This window comes from Cygnus olor, chromosome 1 (genome assembly GCF_009769625.2).
Source record: "Cygnus olor isolate bCygOlo1 chromosome 1, bCygOlo1.pri.v2, whole genome shotgun sequence".
Taxonomy (NCBI): domain Eukaryota; kingdom Metazoa; phylum Chordata; class Aves; order Anseriformes; family Anatidae; genus Cygnus; species Cygnus olor.
The window spans coordinates 153,555,189-153,575,951 of NC_049169.1; the positions used below are offsets into that span (position 1 = coordinate 153,555,189).

Consider the following 20,763-nt stretch of genomic DNA (forward strand, 5'->3'; position numbering starts at 1 on the left):
TTGCACAGATCCTCCTCTAGAAATACTGCTTCTCCTCGTATTTCCATATATCTAACAACAGGCTTTCCTGTGTCAGGATGTTCGCTTTACTTGGATTGCATGAAAAATCCTGGAAGATGGTATAGGACAGCAGCTACCCCCACAGAGCTGGTCGGCTCTGTGAAGTCAGCCATTGCTACACTGGATGCAAGAAAATGGATAAATGGATGTAATTAAATTGGAAAACATTATATAAAGCAATTTTGCCACAGCTTTAAAGCACAAGCATTGCCATTGCCAAGGATGCCATTCATAATATTATTTTGCTTGTTAGCAATGTCTACAAATACCTGAAGGGAGAGTGCAAAGAAGAGGGAGACAGGCTCATTTTGTGCCCAGGCACTGGGCACAAACTGGCACCCAGGAGGCTCCCTCTGAGCACCAGGCAGCACTTCTGTGCTGGGTGGGTGACGGAGCACTGGCACAGGTTGCCCTGAGAGGCTGTGGGGTCTCCTCTTTGGAGGCCTTCAAAAGCCGCCTGGACATGGCCCTGGGCAGCCTGCTCTGGGTGGCCCTGCTGGAGCAGGGCTTGGGCCTGGTGGCCTCCAGAGGTGTCTTCCAGCCTCAGCCACCCTGTGATCCTATAATATTATATACTAATATGTACATGGTCTCTCACTCTCTCTTTAAATGGTATATTTACATAGCGCTATTGTTTGATTGCTATAAAATCTAGCTTTTTTTTGCTCAGTGATCTGGAATTTGAAACAGATTACTACACTGTAGGAGAGAAATGAGATATTTTAATAATCACCAGGTTTGTTTTGCTTATTAAATGATTTTTTTAACCCAACTCGCAGAGCTAGATTTGTTGCAGAAGTCTATAGCAGAGCTAGCTTGCCCTCAGAAACAAGCAACCATTTTAGTTCCTGTACCCAGTGACCAGCGTTCCCTGAGGTTTGTGAATTCCTCTGCTCCCATGCAAAAAGGGACAAACCAGGCCAAGATTTTCCCTCTGCTCTTGAGCTTTTCCCATGTGGCTAGCACGAGTTTGAGATGAACTGACAACGCATTCCTGCTTCGTTTCAAGTAGCTGCCCTGTTGTGAGAAAGTGCTGCTGCACAAAAGAACAGGCGGAACTGGGATTCCAGCTTAATTTCCTTTTTCAGCTGGAGACATTGGGAGTCTGAGAACACACACAGTAAAAAACAGGAGAAAGATGTTTAAGTGCTCTCACCATTTTTTGGATCAGATGTAAAAATAAGCAATTAAAGCTGCTTATTTTCTTCCTCCAAACGATGCTAGAGGTAATATTTTTTAATGTCAACCTCTCGCCTTCATATATGAATCCTAAATCAATGACAAATTCTTTAAAAGGCTATTCTTATCACATATCGCATACAGATTACTCAGTCTCAAAATAGCTGGTCAGATTTTGTAATAAAAAAATAAAAAACACCTCTAGCTTTCCTGCTTTATTGGAAGAAAAACTGAAAAAATAGCTACAGATTATAAAAAACTGAATATGCAATTGATATCCTGCCTAACAGGACAGCTCTTTATGATGCAGTACCTGCTTCTGAGAGAGCTGAATGCGAGTGTTTTGAATATCCTCTCTGCCACCACAGATGTTTTCCTATAGTTGGGGTTTCAACCCTTTCTTTTATGTTAACATGAGATTAGCACTGCTGTGTATTCCTCCTTCCCCCCTTTTTCACACATACATGGCTTTGAAGCCTCAAGCAGTTGCGAGTCTGAAAACAAGGGCCGAAATTCCTTCAACTTGCTAAGAGAAACCTGAGCTGTATTCTTTGCCTCTTTTCTAAGCAACTGAAAAAGCACCATAAATTCCCAGCCCGCCTCTCAACCTTTGCCCACGGAGCTCCACCAGTAGCTGAAGCAGGTCTGCAAGCTGCAAAACGAATTTGCAAGCAGAGAAGACACGGTACGCTTGGCACAATCAGTTACTTTCAGCATCTCAGCTAGTAGCCATGTTATACACGTGAGGTATTTCCATATTTTTAAATGCTTCCATTGTGGCTGTGCTTGCTCCTAATTAAAGTCAAGGAAAAACAGACTTCAGATGGACGCACAAAAGGCTCCCCCACCTCCGTATACAGTTCTGCTATTTTGAGGCAGGTTGGTTATTTGCATCTAACACTGTCAGATGATCTTTAATCTTGTCAGGTAGACAAACAGCAGCTAAGGTAGCGCTAAAAACAGCACCCGTTATACCAGCCTGTAATCTTAAACCAGTGCTGTAACCAGTTCACGTAGGGGTCAGAAATAATATTTTAGTTAACGTTTGATTCACTGTGAACGAGCAGACAAATATCAGAGCTTACTTCAAGCCTGCTTGCCAGCTTGGAAAGGGAGAGTAAACTGATAGCAGCATTCAAGTGTGTTTTTTTTTTTTTTCTCCCCAACTCTTCCCAATAGGTCATTACAAAAAAAAAAAAGGAAAAAAAGGGAAAGCAATTCACAGCAGTACTTCCTGCCTTTTGAAAGATCAACACAGACCACACAGATATTTAATCATTTTCATATAATTGGAGACCTGGTTTTTGGACATGGAGGTTCGGTATGACTACGTATTCAAGTAACTGTAACTGTATGGTGACTGAGCACTGGAACTGTTTGCCCGGATTAGTTGGGTTGGGTTCAAAAGGCATCTGGATGTAGTCCTGGGTGACCTGCTCTAGGTGGCCCTGCTTGAGCAGTAGGGTGGGACAAGATGACCTCCAGAGGTTCCTTCCAACCTCAACCATTCTGGGAATCTGTGATTGTCTGAATACATAATGTGTAATGGTTGAAATTCCATGACATACGTGTTTCTAATACCTTTTGAGTACCCAAAACTCCATCAAAAATCCATAGAGGCCTTAACACTTATTTTTAATATCATCTTTACCTTCAGGACTTGTGATAAACCTGGGAGAAAGTCTGTTCCAAAATACAGTAGAGGTCACTGAACAGCATCTGCAAACACAGAACCCAGATCCGGTTTGTCCTCTGAGTATAAGCCAGCAAGATTCCTTCGCTGCGTTACTGAAAACTTCTCTTGGACTGCCAACTTCAGTGCTTAAACGAGGAGCTTCACTTTATCAGTCAATGGAGCACCCACACAGCGTTGCTTAGGACAGTTCATCCAAGGAAGCACACCGGTAAGAACGGGCTGTAAACAATGACCTAAGGCTTGGTTTGGTTCAAACACTTGTAGTTCAGCATGTTTGCTCATCCACCCCCCAAGCACATCTATTTCTGCACTAATTGGTTGTGGAGAAAAAATCCCTTAAAGCTGTTTTCACCTGCTTGCTTTTTCAAAATGGATGACGAACTGGATAGTACCTCATGTTGCTTCAAAATTTGGCATAATGAAAAGGTGAGTACTGTTCTAATGCTCCCTCTTCGCCCGGCTTGCCAATTATAATGCAAATTTCTTTCTTTTCAATTATCATTCTTGGTAGCCCACACTGACATCTGGGCTTGAAGTGTGCTCACCAGGGGAAGAGAGGATAGTAGAAGAATATCCAAACTCTGGATCTCGCAGAACTGTCACATCGCCATTCTACGCAGCGAGACACCACCACTCTGCGTGCCGTCTCAAGCAAGACAAATACTGGCGTAGCTATTTGACTTGCAACCTTTCAGCAAGGAGATTCTTAACCTATCCCAAAGCATGGAGGCTTTTGGGTGGTAATTACCCGTATTAAAGTCAGCCCTTTACCACCTTCCAGCTGGTGGCCTGGGCAGACTTGAAAAATGTGCTTTCTCCTTTATTTTTCTGGTTAAGGGCCCACCTACTTAAAATACTGCATGAGTCTGCGTCTTCCCTTTCTCCCTGCAAGCTCGGCAGGCACTCTGCCAGCTCCTCCTTTTCGGCTGCGAGGGAGAATAAGAACATCCTGCTGCAGCAGCCAGCTGGCTACCTTCTCCTGTCAGGGACTTAATATACTTCCATAAAGTATTCAGCTGTTGCTGGATGAGAGACAGAGTGCTCTACAGTGCCTTCCTCAAACAGTCCTCTTTCTTTATTAGCACAGACTAAATGGATGAAAGAACCATATGCAAAGGAGCAGGAATGAGGATACTAACACAGCCTTCATTCTTTGGGTAATCGAAAGTCACCTAATTCATCTTAACCTTCAAGCTAAACATTTTCTATTCGGGACAAAGGCTCACGTGACAGAAGTTCATGCAAACTTGAAAAACTTTCATGCTACTTACAAACTTTTATTGACTCTTCTCAAACTTAGCTCAAGCTTGGCTCAATAAAAGCTTTCTTGTACCAAAGAGGAAAATGTTTCCACTCTCTTAAAATGGATGCAAGAAAACCCAAACGCTTCCAATTTTGTTTTAAACACGAACATTCCCTTTCAATGTCTCTATCTCAATCACTGCATCACTGAGAAACTGAAAATGAAAGAACAGAAGAATAAGCAGGACTGGCCTCACCAATGCTTACTTGATCTTTTCCATGAATCACAAATCCAGTCAGGACTGGAATTTCTGTTGCCAAATCAGCAAGAAACTTATCTTTCTGGTAATTTGGTCATCTCAACCAGATGCTGGGTAACTTGCTCCAGCTGCTCTTGCCTCTCTTTTGGGCCCGTCTGGAGAAGGCAGCCTGTCCTGCAGGAGTCAGCCAGCACACTCCTTCCCAAGGGTCAGCACTTGCTGCAAGCAATACTCGGCATCATACATGTGGCAGCTCTTTCCTGGGCAGCCGGCAGGAGGCTGAAACAGGAGCAGGAGTCTAGAAAACAAGAAACTGAACCCCAAAATGGGCAAAAGGGGCTCAGAGAGCCATAGGGCTCCAGCATGAAAAGTGGAGCAGAAGAGAGAGACAGGGTGGAGATGTGAAGCCACGCAGTCGACAAACTCCCATGTGCTGACAAGAGAAAACATTGAACCACCTCTCAGACAAATGGGTTCAAAAACAAAATAAACCCAAACCACAGTTCTTTCTTGATCACTTGTTTTTTCAAGAGCCTGGGCTTCTTTTTAAACTTCTGCAGCTTGCAATGTTCAGAAGTGCAGAGCTGGATTAGGCTCATTTGCAGCACTTTAGTGGTAAATTTGTCACTTAGCTTTAGTTTTGAAAGTCAAGCATCCATTGTTTCAGGGTATCTGTAACTGCCTGTGCTGGCTTGGTTATTTTACGTATTTTTACTGAATTTATTTTCTTCACTCCTGTATAATTTAAAACATTGCAATTTGTATTCAGTATGTTGTTGAAAAGATCTTTCTTCTGATATCTACACTGAACCCACCAAAAATAAAACCAGACAACCATTCGCTTTCTGCCAGCACACAGAACAGGGACAGAAGGGCACAGAAAGTTTTGCTATGGCTGCACATTCAACTTTATAGCTGTATAAACAACTGTGCCTTAGCAGTATCTTAGCTACAGCTTTTAGTTCCAATTAATCATATTAACGTAGCAGACTTGCAATTTGCAGTCATTTTGAAGAGCCACATCATTAACTCTCTGCTATGCGTAAGCATCTGATAAGAGGCAATTAAACACCGAGGAGGGAGGGAGGGAAGGAGGGATCCTGTCTCCAGTTCTGCCACTGATTCTGCTGTACAGTCACTGCTGGTTTGGAGAGCTGCTTCTTTATGTGACTGTGTCATGCTATGATGTTTAAGGCACGAATGCATCAGACCACCAGTGCGTCAAGTACTGAAAAAAAAAGGTAATAAATCTGGAAAGTTACACTTGTATACAAGTCCAGCACAGTTCTCCCTCCCTTCTTTTAATTTCGTTTCTTGTACATTTGCATCTTCAGAAGCACTATTTTCCCAGCTTTCCCCCCATTCTTCCATCACCCTTTTGCATGCAGTCACCAAAGCAGATCTGCTCCCAATAATCAGACCCCTCTTCTTCATCCAGCGCTTTGCTCCAGCCAGTGACTGAAGAAACTGTAATTCACTAAAACAAACATTTCCAATAATAACTGCGTCATTTTTGTGAGGTAATTTAAATAGAATAGCTCAAACCTTACAAAGCAGAGATTAAGGAAATAATTGCTAAAAATAATGGATCAATTTAGAGCAGGTAAAATAAAGCGCTTCTTTACACAAGTAGCAGCAAACTGCTTGAACTTGCTGCTGCATAAGACCGTAGAGGTCAGAAGTATCAGCAGGTTCAGAAGGGACTGGGGATGCTGGGGAATGAGGAGGGAAAGGCAGGGGGGCCCACTCACATGCCAGCGTGGGAGACAGAATATTACTAAGCCAGAGGGACAAGCAGCCTTACTCAGTAGGGCATTTATGTTTCTACAGAATGATTTTTCTGCAGAACGATCAGGGAATGGACAAGGTACACAACAAGAACATAAGAAGAAAATGAAGCCAATATGTTTGCTACCTTGCCTGCCAGAGGAGATGCCACATCTTCAGCCGTATCCCAGGGCTATGCTTGCAGTTCTAACTAGAAGAGGATGAGGGAGCAGCCCCAGCCCCAAAGGCCTCCTGACTTGCAGCTTAGGACAAGTCCTCACCCAAAACCAGATTTATCTCGGACAACTCTCACTCTAACAGCCTAAAACACATCTGGATACCCAGCTAACAACTAAGGAGTGTGCAAACACATGGGCCCAGTGGCAAGCTCACTGCCTGGTCCTAGCTACAGGTACGGGAATGCAAAAGAAACCTGCTCCTGGACTGAAACCTGAAAGCAAAGGCAAAAGCACTCCCTCTACAGAGAGGGCTCCACTCCTTGCCACAGTGATCCTCAGGGTCAAAATACAGCGTATAACTGTGAGCGATGAAGAAGAAGAAGAAGATAAATTACTTTATACATTGGAGCAAAACGCCCATATACTTGACCAAGGACTTCACATGCTAGAGCAGTGGTTTTCAGCCCCTGGCAACCACCACCCATGGACCCAGGAAGTCGAGGACCATTTCCAGAAGTTCATTGATATGGTATCGCCTTCTGCACGTGTGACCTTTCCAAAGGAATTTGCATCACCACTGCACAGCCTTTCGGGGCCTTCAAGTGTCCCCAGATGAAAACAAAAGGTAATTGGTAACTTCTATCATGCTACGATTCTGTTCACCTGGTTAATCTCAATGGGAGGATCTGATGGCCAAAAAGGAATTGAATTACCTCTGAGTGGAGCTAAGATGTCTGTGGGAGAGGGGTGTAAGTTATTTATCTGCTGGAATAATTACAATTTACAGACAAATTAGCCAGGCATGCCCAAAATGAGCATCTCTTGCTAAAATAACGTTCTCATTTGAAATGAAAAATGTAAATATTAACGTGTAAGCCATCAACAGATGCAAAAGTATTAGGTTGTGTTAAGTAATGTAATCCTTTTGTGCTACTTTAGTGTCAAGCTGACAAGCTCCATTTCATCCAAATTTTCAGTTTTCGAGTAATGAAGAGGCAGTGGCCAGTGAATTATTGAACTTCTTAGCTGCAGGAGTTAACTTGCAGTTTAATGCTCAGTAAAATATTACCATGATGGCTAAAACTCAAGATCTTTTTTTTTCTTCCCCTACAACATCCTACATAAAAGCAGCTCAGAGTGAAAAAAAAAAATCAAAACATACAACCACTTAGTTCTGAAGAAAGCCCTTTGTGCTAAACATATTAATCTACTATAATTTTGCCATTTTCAACTTTTCTTTACTCTAACCCCAGCCTTTTCAAAAAGATTTTTACAGGTTCAAATGCATCATGTATGCTCTTGATTGCCAAATATTTTGTGGGACATGCAACGAAACCTTTTGAGTCCATATTCCAAAAGATCTCTGACTTTGAAATACGCCCTTCTCATTTTCAGAATGACACCACGTTTCTGTTTGAAACACTGCTGTATCTGCACAGGAAATAAGTCACCTCAGCGAAACTAACAGCAGCAGTGTTAACTGACCCCTCAAAGGATTTGTTCCCTCAGCCCAAGAAAATGCTGAACTGTTTCCTCCCTAACCTTTAGCCACTTCTCCTGGCTAAGTTCTGTAGACGCGATCTTCCCTGTAACGAAACATAGGCAGCACAGATCTGAAATGCTCTGCAGAGAAGTGACCTTTCCACTGAAAGGCATATACCTCTTCAAAGTTGTTTATTTCACAAAACGGATACAAAAAGAAATAACAATGGCTGGACGCAGCTTACGTTATGTGAAGCAACAAGGTTACCCTCTCCTAATTCTGTTTCTCTAAAAGCAATCCCATTTGATTTGGTATAAAAAGTCTGAAAACCTAGCTGTTGAATCCAGAAGGATTTCATGAGATTTTCAGGTGGTTTTTTTTGCTGACTTTTTAAAAGCAGCTGCACATATGAAGTCTCCCCTGTTCACAAAGCCTGCAGCTTGATGTTTCTACCTTGCTCTTCTTCAGACTGCCAAAAAGATGAAGTTGAACATGTGGTGACACAACCAGCCATTCCAACCGGCCTCTTTCCACTTGAATTTTATTTTTAGAAGCTTCCGTGGTCTTTGAAAGCACACAGACACAAAGTAATTCTTTGACATGAAGTAAAAAATTAAAAAGAAAACCTGAAGGGTATGATGAACTCTAGAAAAGAAGCAAGCTTATGACACGTCTCGTTTAGAAAATGAGTACTACCTCATTTCTTTTATTAGCACACAGATATAGCCTTAAATGCAAGTTTGCCACACAGAAACCCAAAGCTTTCTACCTCTGGGTTTCCATTCACAGAGTTAACAGTAGAAGATGTGTCATTGTTAAGTCTGAACTTCAATTAAGTCTCTCAAAGAAAAATAAAATGCTAAAATACTCCTGAATCCTAAGTTAGTGTTTCTGAAATGTTGCTGTATGGACCTTGAACAATCTGCTCATAGCTCACCCTGCCTTCAGCTAAAGGGTTGGACCTTCCTCCAGAGGCCTGTCCTAGCCTGGACACTCTCAATGAGCATTCAGGTGCTTCAGTGAAAAGTATTTTCTTTTGCCAATGACCAGGATTTGTTCTTAGATGCAAAGCTGTTTCTGAACTACTCTGGAACATCTAGGAGCAGACAGCACTGAGCTAGTTTTATTTCAGGTTGCAGAAAGAATCAGTGTGAATTTGACACTAGGATTCACTGGGAAACCACTTGACAAAGTTCTTCTATATTCCTGTAAGAAAACTTTTTATCTCAAGCTTGACAAATCATTTTCTTTCATGTAGATTTACATGTATTTACTTGCTTAATTCTGCTAAATCCCTTTTATTTCTTTTCTGTTCACCAAAATAGTGGTATCTGAAATTAATTCCAACAGGCAGCATTCCCTGAGGAGACCCTGGATCCTATAATCTCATAATGTAACCTAGCATATTTCCAGTTACTCCTGTCAACCCAAGACAGCGTACAGTGGCTGATGTTTATCCAAGTCAGTAATCAGAAAGGGAAGGTGTTCCACTAACTTAGTTATCCCAGATCCAGCATCGGCTGTTCTGTTAAAATGCACTGCTTGTAGAAGACCCGAAAGAGATCCCTGCAACAAAGTATTATGAAGAGATACATAGTTTGTCCATTTAGAAAAATAAAACAAAGCAATACATTTTTCTATCTTCTAAGAAAAGACAAAACCAAAAGGATTAGATGTGGGTTAGATGAGATGGGGGTCAGACGACAGAAGGGAATAAAACTAAGCATCATAAAACTATGCAGTGAAGCACTGAAACATGAGAAGTCCTTTAAGAACAAAGATGTCCCCCTCTATGCATGAAGAACAAGCTTCTGAATACCATGCAACATCTACACACAAATACCATCTACTAAATGGAGATTATTACAAATAAATTCAGTGAGAACCATACGAAGATATTACAGTATGAGAACAGGCCCACAAATATAAAAGCAAGGCAAACTGAAGATAAAAAGAAGAAAGGACTCCAGGATCAATTGGAAAGCTAGGTGACAAGGTAACAGCGAAAGAAACAAGGAGAAAAACTGCCTGCTGCTGTGCACTGCAGGAATATTTGCATCTGCCAACAGGCCATCAAAAAGCAAATTGGCACTAAGTCATAACTCACCATTTGCTATTTATATTCTGGCAGCATTATGTTTGTGCAATTTCTATCAGTCAAAGCCTCCTTTTTGGGGGTGGGGATAAGAAAGAGAGATATCGTAATCTACTTCTGCTATTGCTGTTTGTATTCGCTGAGTTATCTTGTGCTTGATGTGTGCCTCATGCATCACTTTTTATTCAAAAATTGACATATTTATCCAAGAGCAATTTTAACACACTAGCCTTATTCAAATAGGTACAAAGACTTTGGCAGACACTTCCAGCCATGCATTTTATGTGATTTATGCATTGTCACGTAAAAGGCAACGTTTAATTGTGCACGCGTACTGTAATCACAGCCCTGTCAGGGCACCCTGTTGGAGCAACGGGGACAAGTATGCAGTTATTGCTAAGTCCTCTGAAGGCTGCTAAACCTGGGAGCTGGTGGAGCCCCTTTACAGAGCGCCCAGGTGCAACAACAGAGAGATACTGCTTTAATTACTTCATCCTTGTTACAGTTTTTTAGCTGGTCCAATTTCACTTCAAAACCACAAATTAACTTGGGTAAATGCTGGATAGATCATCTCACACAGTTTGGGTATGGATGAGCATTTGACATTACAGAAAGGGTTCCTAGTTCTACACTGCAGATACAGCGTTTAAAGGTGATGGGCACTTGTTCCCCTGTACAGCCCAGCACATGACTTGAAGAACCAACATCCTGACACTGTGCCAAGGAAGGAGATCATCGTCAGAATGAAGGTGGTTGAAGACCTACAAGGAGATGTGCCCAGGGCATTTCTGCAATGCTATCTCCTGTTAGTCTGAAGAGTATATAGTAAGGAATTCAACCAGCAGTTGCAAAGGAGCTGCGGAGAGACAACGAGCACAGGGAGGATAAGCTATAAAAGATACGTTTTAGTGTCAAGCAAGGAAGCACGAATATGCAAACCAATATAAAGTCACATTCTTATGCATTATAATGGTCAGAAGAGTTCCTTGTTCTCTCTTCCACTTCTGCAGCTCTGTACTTTTACAGCAGCTTCACTCAAATCTGAACCACTGCTAATACGCTCTGTTGTACTTACACTGTCACCTACCTGATCTTGTAGCAAGCTGGTTGTTCCAGCTAAGCCGGGGAAATCAAAGCTTTTTATGCAGGGCTGGCCCCATGAGCTGCCTTGCCACAGGGCCAGAGGAGCATCCCTGCCAGGGCAGCAGGGGGGCTGCCAGTGCCACCTCCAGTGGCTGCTAAGGCTGTGGCTCCATCAGCTCAGCAGCACAGGCGCCCCACAGAAGCAGGTAGAAAGAGAGGGCTTGTGGCAGATTTGAGGTTTAAGGAAAGAAAAAGCACAAATGACGACCACCGATGAACACACCGAGATGAATCCCAATGCAAAAAGAAAATCCCAAGCTAAAAGGCAAAGCAAGATTGGATGCAGGAAAAGGAACCAACAGCAGACAAATAAACCTGGAGAGAGGCACTTCAACAGCTTGTGTTATCAGCAGGCAAAAATTGTTAACACACGACCATATTCAACAGACAATGCACTGAAAGGGAAATGAATGGGCAATTTATACAATTTTGCTATTCTTTTATCCTGTACTGCTTAAGCCTTTGTTTACATGGATAGCTTTCCATTCTGTTCAAAATAATGGAAGAAAGCAACTGCAAAAGGATTCCGTGATAAAGGTTCCTCCATCTCTCAAACAGATGAGAGAATAAGTTACAGGGAAATATGCTTTTACCTGAAATTTAAGTTCCTGAAATTCACAGTGCTCTGAATGGCCATTCATCACGCTGTGTGATATAATCACATACCAGTAATGCTTTGCATCTGAGCCCAATTTCCCTGATCTTCTGCTCAAGCTTTAGTGCGGGAGCGTAAGCCAGGAGTGCACTGAAATGCCTGAAGCCTGCCATGAGATTGTGCTCTTGCAAAGCAGCACACTTACGCTGCAGTTCTTTAGCTGCAGACAACACACTTATTTAAACAATCACTCTCCAGGTAGAGGAGGAAGGCAGCTATTTTCTCCCAAATGCTTATCTTGCTCATCTGTTATGCCCCTCCGGAGCATATGGCCAGAAGCAAAGACAACTGCTTTTCATACAGAGCTTAAGGAAAATAACCTAAGCTTGACCACCCTGTGCTGGCAAAGAACAGGCTTAAGTAAATTAATCATGGCACGCGTGTGCACCACAGCACTAATGAACTGCTCCTCCAAAGCAGGCTTTCCTTTGCAGCTTCCCTGTAACAATTAGGAGAGAGAAAAGCAGCACTATTGCAGTTATAATTTGCTCCCCCCAGCACATCTGAGCCAGCCAGCATAGCTTGCCAGCTACGGGGTGCAGGGAAGACTCACCACCTCACATGGATGGGGAGTAAAAGGAAACAAAGGAATTTGTGCAACAAGTTAGGTGCCTAGATGATAAATGAAGGCTAAGCCATTGCCCTGTGCTCCCCTTACAGGGATATACAAGCAGCTCCAGAGAGCAATTAAATCTCATCCTAAAATACAAATCCGAGTCAGGCATGATGAACAGCCTGTTGAAGGTACCATGTTTTCACCCTTAACTACAAATGGAAGAGCGATTAGTTGAGACTGACATCTAGTTTTAAAAACCTTTAAAGCCAGAAGAGATGACTCTGGCTCTCAGGGGGGAGGAAGGAAGCAGACAACAGTCCAGCTCCCCTCCTTCCTCTGACCAGAGTCAGAACATCCCCCCCATAATCCTGAAGGAGGAAATGCACTGAATCTCTACTTCTCCCACTGATTACCCACTCACCCACACACGTGCTCCTGAACAAGAGGAAGGGTGCAGATGTTGAGCTGCTCGCGGGACGGCCGCCGCCTCCAAGCCGGGTGGCCCAGGGGAGCAGCCTGCAGCTGGGCCGGGAGCCCACGCTCCCCACGCAGAGCATCGCACCCGCACCCCGCAAACCAACCCAAAGGAACAGATGTGGTCTGTGTTTGGGAACAGATGTGCTTGGAAGTGCTCCCGTGCTGCCTCCTGGGCCAGGCCGCCCATGCCCCTGCCAGCACCATGCTCTGCCTTGGGATGGAGCGAGCACAACACGGCGAGTCGGCTGAAACCAGGGGCAAAGGCATCAGAGAAGCCCTCCCTGACTATGCCGAGGTTAATTCGTTCAAGGCAATTACATTCATTTCCCAGTCATCTCCAAATACATCAATCCAGCCTGAAAAGGCGCTGGATCTGTTGGCAATTATATTATATTCTCACTCGTTCTGTCCGTTCTATAGAACATTGTAACAAAACAAAACCAAAACAAAGCAGAAAAAAAAAAAAAATCACCAAAACCCAGCAGTTTAAACAGCCTGCTGCCTTGGGTTACAGAATTTTGCTTTTGGATCATTTTCTCTTCCATTTTGAAAAGCACATAAATTATTAACAACAGTAGCCAAAATTTCCAGCCTTTCACCAAGGACATTCTAATCATGTCAGCAAAAATCAGAGTTTATTGGGTATCTACTAATACTGGGTATCTACTAATACTCTTCTACTGAGAAAAGTGTAGCTGATCTGTTTCAGAATTGCAGAAAAAAAAAATGTTTTTCTCCTTCTAATTTCAGAAGATCCAGCAGGGTTGGTGTGACAATTAGTGAATATTTAAATGCTTGATATTCATTGGAAATGGTCTGACAGCGATGGCCAAATAATTTCAGGCATGAGAAGAAAAGAAAGTCTCAGGCTGATGAATAACTGACATTTGACCTGCTGTTCATTTCCTAAGCTGGAAAAAAATGCAGCTCATATAACAGTTGAAGCTGGCTAAGAAAGCATAAAACACTGTTTCATGTTTCTGCACTGCCTTATTGTCTAATGCTCTTTTTTAAAAAACTGTTTTATTCTCCGAGAAACTTTAATGGCTATAATATGCGTATTGAGGAGAGGGGCAAATAGCTAGGACAAAGCAATTACCATAGCCCATAAATGTTACAGAAAATAATTTAAACGTTTATAAAAATGCAGATGAAATTTCAGATTTAATAGAATAGCGCAATGTCTGTACAAATTTCTAACCGCCAGGATTACGTGTGCTGTGGTAAGCAGTTAGACTTTTTAATATTAAGCTTTTCCTGGCATACTTACACTGGCCTGAAGTTGGCAGGGAGTACCCTTAATAGAAGGCATTTTCCCCACAAAGGAAGTAGGAACCACCATTATATGGCTGCACAAACAAAACCAACCGAACGGAAAGCCCACCCCAGAACATCAGTCTTAAAAAGCACAGCCCCTGCAGGATTATGAGGTCCTTTTTTTAATGAAAATTCTGGGCATCAGGCACAGAAATTCCCTGCCAACGCACAACATCTGAACTCGAGTAGAAGATAAATGCTTGTAGACCAAGACCATTTGGTCTTTATTCTCAGATATTCTAGAGACGAGGAAGTCTCTCTCTTCTGAGAGAAAAGCAAATTGAAATGAAATGTTTACAGCTGATGTTTACTAAGGATTACACCCTCACTCTGCTTTCTATTAAAAGACTCCTGTCGCTTAAGGAACCAGGTGTTAATCCCTCAAAGCGAATGACATTTCCCAAGCCTGCATATTTCACAAAGCTTGAACACTTCCAGAGGGAAAGAAGGTTTACACGAGACAGAAAACAGATGTTTAATAAACTGGGGTAATCTGACAGGCAAGCATGTTTTGGTCTTTCCAAAAGACAGCCGCAAAGAGGCAGCAACTATTTTCTTCCAGACACAATAAAGATGACTTGGGTTTGTTTTTAATTAAAGAGACCAGAGCCTAATTGAAAGAAGAATCCTTACCTCCTGCGTTATACTTTGATCTCAGCTTTGATGCTAATGGGAGAGAAACAGCTCTGACTTTCCATTTAGTATCAGTAGTATCATTCCAGTCAAATCAGCATCATTCACCCCCAGATGAGGATATGATCACTGACAGGCATCCTGTCAGTCATGGTTAAACCTGGTCTGAGTCAGAGTCATCACAGCAGCCTAACGTGAGAATCAGTCAGGCCTTTGGCATTACCTGGAAAGGAACGGCACTGACTCTTCCTGCTTAGGAACAGTTTTCGAGCAGATTATTTCTGTCATTGAAACAACTATAAAAATAAACATAATATAAATTGCACAGCGGTATAAACATTAAGGGATTATTCCCCCAGAATGATCTCCAGTAAATGCAACCATCAGCTCTTTTTCCTGTCCTTAGAAACTTACTTTCTTTTTGACTTAAACTGCTTTGAATCTACAGGAGAGACTGGATAAAAACTAACACATGAAATCTATTAGTTTTGCTATGTTTTTATACAATTAACCCCATTCTCTTCAAACTAACTGACTGAAACTCATACACTCCAACCTCTCCCGTATAAAACACAACTTGTAACTGGCAGTGTTGCGTTACCTAAGTCATATGGTTGAAGTGTCAGCCTTTCAAAATGTTCCCGATCTATTTATTATCATTATGTGTACAAATGTGAAAAAATATTCTTCCTCCCTCACATTAGTCATTTTTTGTTAAAGCTGTTGTTCTCTTACCTAGCAGAAAAGGACTGCATTTCTATCGCATAGCCATAACTCAGCTGAACGTTAGCTGAAGGAGACTGGTCTATTTTGGACCCCTGTGGTCTTCCAGTTAGCATATCTAACTTTTTCTTCAGCAAACATAGCCAAACTGGAAGTTATACTTGGAAGAAAAAAGCAAGGAACAAAAATCAATTACACATTTGCATGCAACCTTTCCATACAGCCAACGCCACGGCCAACAGCTGTGAGTGCTGTTGGTATTAACTTTGAACTCGTGGCCTGATGTTCAGGCACTGACCACCTGTAACTGCAGCTGAAGCCAGCTCTTGTCTGAGAGCTCAGGACAGAATCAAACTAAAGGTACAGAAATTTAGTCATAAAAAGCTGAATAACTTTGGAGGGGGGAGGATATTCTACACACTTTATCTTCTCATAGCAGAACACAGAAAAACATGCTCGAAGAGATTATGACTGATGATTGATGACAATTCTTATATTTCCCTTTCACGTTAAAGACAGTAAATACCAAGGTTTTTTTTGTTTGTTTGTTTTTGAGGGGGAAGCAGTGCCTACCCTTCCTGTGTCTCCCTTCAAGCATCTGTATTTGCCTGAAAAAGATTCATGCAAACAGCTAATTGGGCTGGCAATGAAAACTGGATGTGCAGATGTGTAATCCAGGATTATCTATTCAATGTTTTACTGGCTTTTTGAAGTGTAGGAATTTTTGGATATTCAGCAATTTTATATTCTCTCAACAAGACAGAATAACAGTTTTCTTACATACCCTTCCTTTCACAGTATTGCATTTGCAAAGCCTGATGGAAAGGCCTTCAGGGGGCTTCTGTTTTTCAGGTCTCCCACACATCTCTCCACTCTCTCCATACACTTTACGGGTGTTCTTGTAAAAAAAAAAATATAATTTACAGACTCATATGAAGCTATGGGGACCTCTTCCTTTTAATGCCAAAAGTTGGCCAGAACTTCTCCTTGGCGAAGAAGAAATGATACCAGAGTTACATCACTTTTAACCAGCCCAAAGAGCAGGAACGTTGGTGGGGAGGATTGGAAGTAGGTCATCCTTTTCTGCTGTTTTGTCATATACAGAGCAGACACAAATCTCAAGGATTTTGCGCTCATAAAAACAGGTCGTTTGCATATGGTGGGAGGAAGGGGGTTGTTTAAGTGCAAGGGGGTTGAGTCTTGTCCCCTGGAAGATAATTAAAAAAAAAAAGACAAGACAATAAAAACATCCCACAGCCTAAGACCTTTTTGCAGTGTTAGCTAATGGGTAGGCTGAACCTACATCAAGAGAAGTTCTAGGAGTAGCAAGGAAGGAAGACTAGGCAGATGGATAGTCCCAATTATTTTATTTCTTTCTCAGAAATGAGGAAGGAATAGCACAGCACCAGTATCTGTTTCTATTTCTGCACAGAGCTCATGAGCAAACAGTAAAGTGATACAACTTACACTTTTTACCATCCTACAAGGTACAGAATAAGCAGCAATAAAACCACTCAAAGTTTGGCCCATTTGCTAATGCAGAAAAGAATGTTGAGCAAAAATCCTGAAACTGTGAGAAACACAATACCTTCTCGGTTTGCACTTATATCATATTTTGAAGGTTTTTTTCATAATTGTGGCTGCCAGGAACTGAAGTTTTGGAAAGAGTAGTTTCAGACCCTCAGTCATGCAAAAGGCTTTCACTTCTCCACTGAAAATCAAGCCCACAGATGTGCTTAGGCATATATGTTTTACATCTTCTGCCCACAGCCATACTTGCTGCTCCTAAAATATTTTGCTGAAATGGTGTCACTTACTTTCTTCTGTGTATACTGCACCAGTCTGGCTAAAACCAGCACACTTATAAATGGGAACATGGGTTTTCCAGCATGAATAAACATCTCAATTTGCATGTATTAAAAGTTTTTTTTAGTTCTGTCAGATGGGCATAAAAATTTGATGCCTTTTAGGGGACACTGAAAAATATGAGTATTGTTCCATCTGACTATGCATAACTTGAAGACAAAAGGCTTTAGAAATCTGCTCCAAAACACTTTATAATCAAAGAACACAGCAAATTTCACAAGATTTGATTTTAAAACTAATTGGACTCTCAATGCACCATTTTCAAAGAGTTTTAGGAGCTTTTAGCAGCTGTGAAAAGAAAATATTATCTCTGGGATAACAGGGACATTAGTACTACACATGATAAGCAGCACAAGTTTCATATCTGATACTTTAAACTAGAACTGTATTTTTGGACACTGATGCATACCCAAAGACTGCTAACTTCATTCTGTTCACTGTAGATACTTGATAGGCATTCTGAAGGGTGCAAAACCATGACCAGCTGCTGCATAGGTAAGTATTTCAACTTCGTAACAATTCAGTTTACCAGTCTAGAGGACTTTCTTCCTGCTTCTAGAAATTCTGGGACTGCACACACAATTCTAGTCAGGTCACAAACAGCAGCAAAGAGCAAACCGAAAAGCGTTGTGTGTACACACAAAACAAACAGAAAAACATGTTATGAACAAGTGAAAATTCTTTTTTATGTGCATTTTCATAATCATTTCCACTTTAACACAGGGATAATATTTTACCAGTTGCCATAAGCAATTTTATACAGTAACATTTTATACAGTATACATTGAGTGAGATCAACGTATCTCACTGGTTACCCCCCATTTCACAGAAGGGAAAATTGAGCCAATGAAGGCATGGAAGTTACCATGGTGACATAAAATGCATGTAACAAAGGATGAAATTTGAACTCAGGTTTCCAGTTTCCTATTCAATGAACCTCAAGAACTTTGAAAAATAGACATTTCAGCACCCTTTCATAACAGTACCAGTGTTCAACAACCTCACGTGTTAATCACCTAAGTGTGCAACATCAAAATTACTAACAGCTAGATAGTATAAAACATTATTGTTCTTTGTATCAAAACTAATTCAAACTAATTCTTCTGATCACACATACACACACACACACAAGCAGTAGTAACCATTTGCTTACTTGGCAAGTACAAACCTAGATTAATATCAGCGTGCGCTGACTGTACAGAGAAACTTTAGATGGGATTGCTTTGATTCTTCCCTTGCACTCAGTGCATGTGTGAGAACTTGGTGTCTTTAAGAGTGATAAACTGGTGAAAACTTTGATGATTTCAAGTTACCACTGTGAGGACCTGCCAGAGGGATAAAAAATCATCTGTGTAGTGTTATGTTTATTAGATCAAGGGCAAAAGAGCACCACAGAAATATATAAAACGTTCAGAAAGCAGAGGAAACCACTGATGTAATATGTGAGGGGGAAAAAAACACCAAAAACTTTCATCTCCTTTCATCTCTTTTGAAGCTGTTCAAGCAGAAACTACTTCTATTGCACCATCATATATTTACCTTTGATATAACAGCCCTTTTCCCTGCAACATGAATTCATTAGCCAAAGAATCACAGAGCTGAGATATAAAGAGAACTGGTTTAAAACCATGCATTTTTATAAATGCCTCAACAATCTTTAGCCACCCCGACGCCCACTTCCTTACCGGAACATCAAAAGTTTCTTGCGTGTCATCCAGCATCTGAATCTTGATGGAGACAAGTTTTCCCGGAGGTGTCATAGGTGGTTTCTGTCCATGCTCCAAGGTACTGATCCCAGCGTTCTCCTGAGCTCCCAACCGGGATCCTGCTGTTGGTCTCTGCTCTGTTTCACCCATGTTTAGAGAAACACGTTTCTTATATCTGAAAAGGGAATAAAGGCAAAGAAGACTGTATCACTAATAAGTAGGAGTTGTTGCACATAATATACTCACAACTGGTAAACTACCACATCATGATCCTTAACACAAAGTAATACTATTATGAACATATATATATATATATTTTATATCATATGAAGGCAGGAAAACGAGGCGAACTTTACAATTTTTAAAATACAGAGGCTAATCACCTGCTAGGGTAAGGAAGACAGATCAGTTGGAGTACTGCACAATGAGAAAAGAATAATATTCCATTCCTCTTGAAAAACGAAACATGACCACTTTGGAAACAGACCATGACACAACCCAGATCTCGATGAGTTATTGCTAATTTTATGTACTTACAAATTAGGCTGCTAGCAGCCAAACCCAGGACTCCCAGAGATGGGTGGAAGATGAGAAAAGCAGCTGGGGCAACTCACCACCTGCCAGCCATCATCCCCTCCTGGCCTTATCAGCACTTTCTCCTTTGCTCCTTCCAACCTTCCCTGGCCCTTTCGCAGCTGCCAGTGTGCTGAAGGCTCTGTGAAGCATGAGAGCTGAAGGGGTATAAGATGACCCCAATTAAATGGCCTCAATATTTGGTTTCCTTTGGGGACCAGATGTGCTGTAGAATGTGGAGCCTGACACAGTCCCACTGGCGGGTCAAGGACTGTGAGAACAGGCCATAGGAAGTCCAGAAAAAGCCAGAATAACATCACTGGTAGGGAAAAGCAAGGCTTCCCAGCACAGGCAAACCTGGCTTCTCATGGAGCCCTTTAAGGAGCACGGGAACCCCAAGGCATGCTCCTTCCCCACCATGCTAAGGGAAGGCTCCACCTGTACCAGCTCGCCAGCACAGCTCGCTGAATAGGGAAGTCTTCTTCGTATCCATGGAAAGAAACCTCAGAAACTGGCTTGCTAATTTTGTTTCCATGCAGCTTTTGCACTGCCTTACACAGCGTTTCCTGCTAAATAAATATTCTGTCCTAAAAAAGAGAGCAGAGCTGCAACAGTGATTCAGTGTGATTTTTCATTAACTGGCACAGCTTTGAACCTTCTTTTTTAATTCAAGGATCATTAGTTTTACTTGTCAAGTGTTACACATCATACCAGAATTTTATTCCACTTTTTTTTTTTTCCACATCTGACATTCTAGCTGGATTTCTGATGAAACCTGCTGCTACTGTCTATTTGTCTTTCTTGGTAACTGCATTTCCATTCCCCGTGACTTTTATATGCTGATCAATGACCATTAAAAAAACATGTAGCACACAGAAAGAATGGAAATGTAACTTTCCAGCTGAACAGAGCTATAAGAATAGTACTGCCAATCACAGCCTGGCTTTTACTCTGAGGTTAAAATTATTGAGAAACCTATGGGAAAAACAGAGAGCACAATACAGCCTATGTACTAGTGAAACGTCTCACCAGCTCTACCGTATACTATAAAGACCAGTGCCATGTAATAAGATACTATAAGGAGGGAATAAAAACAATCCTGTCTTTGGCGGGCTATACTATTTACTGCACATCACTCTTCCATTTCCTGACC

The 20,763-nt window shown here is 41.7% G+C and overlaps 1 protein-coding gene and 1 long non-coding RNA gene across 7 annotated transcripts in view; both read right to left on the bottom strand.

Annotated features, from left to right (window-relative positions):
- The window catches only part of LOC121060522, a 50,467-nt gene extending 45,842 nt beyond the window's left edge, over positions 1-4,625 (bottom strand). The window contains exons 1-2 of the long non-coding RNA XR_005814836.1: positions 4,445-4,625; positions 2,891-2,958 (exon numbers count right to left, since the gene is read on the bottom strand). This is a non-coding gene — a long non-coding RNA (uncharacterized LOC121060522). The remainder of the gene's footprint in view (positions 1-2,890; positions 2,959-4,444) is intronic.
- Positions 1-20,763, bottom strand: part of FARP1 (FERM, ARH/RhoGEF and pleckstrin domain protein 1) — a 209,247-nt gene that overhangs the window by 147,231 nt on the left and 41,253 nt on the right. For 5 of the 6 annotated variants that reach the window (XM_040538357.1, XM_040538347.1, XM_040538339.1 and 2 more), the window contains one exon: positions 19,017-19,212. In XM_040538357.1, the coding sequence (XP_040394291.1) occupies positions 19,017-19,212 (196 nt within the window). Of the gene's footprint in view, positions 1-19,016; positions 19,213-19,420; positions 19,445-20,763 lie in introns of those variants that run through there. The other variant, XM_040538367.1, reaches the window with a different exon arrangement.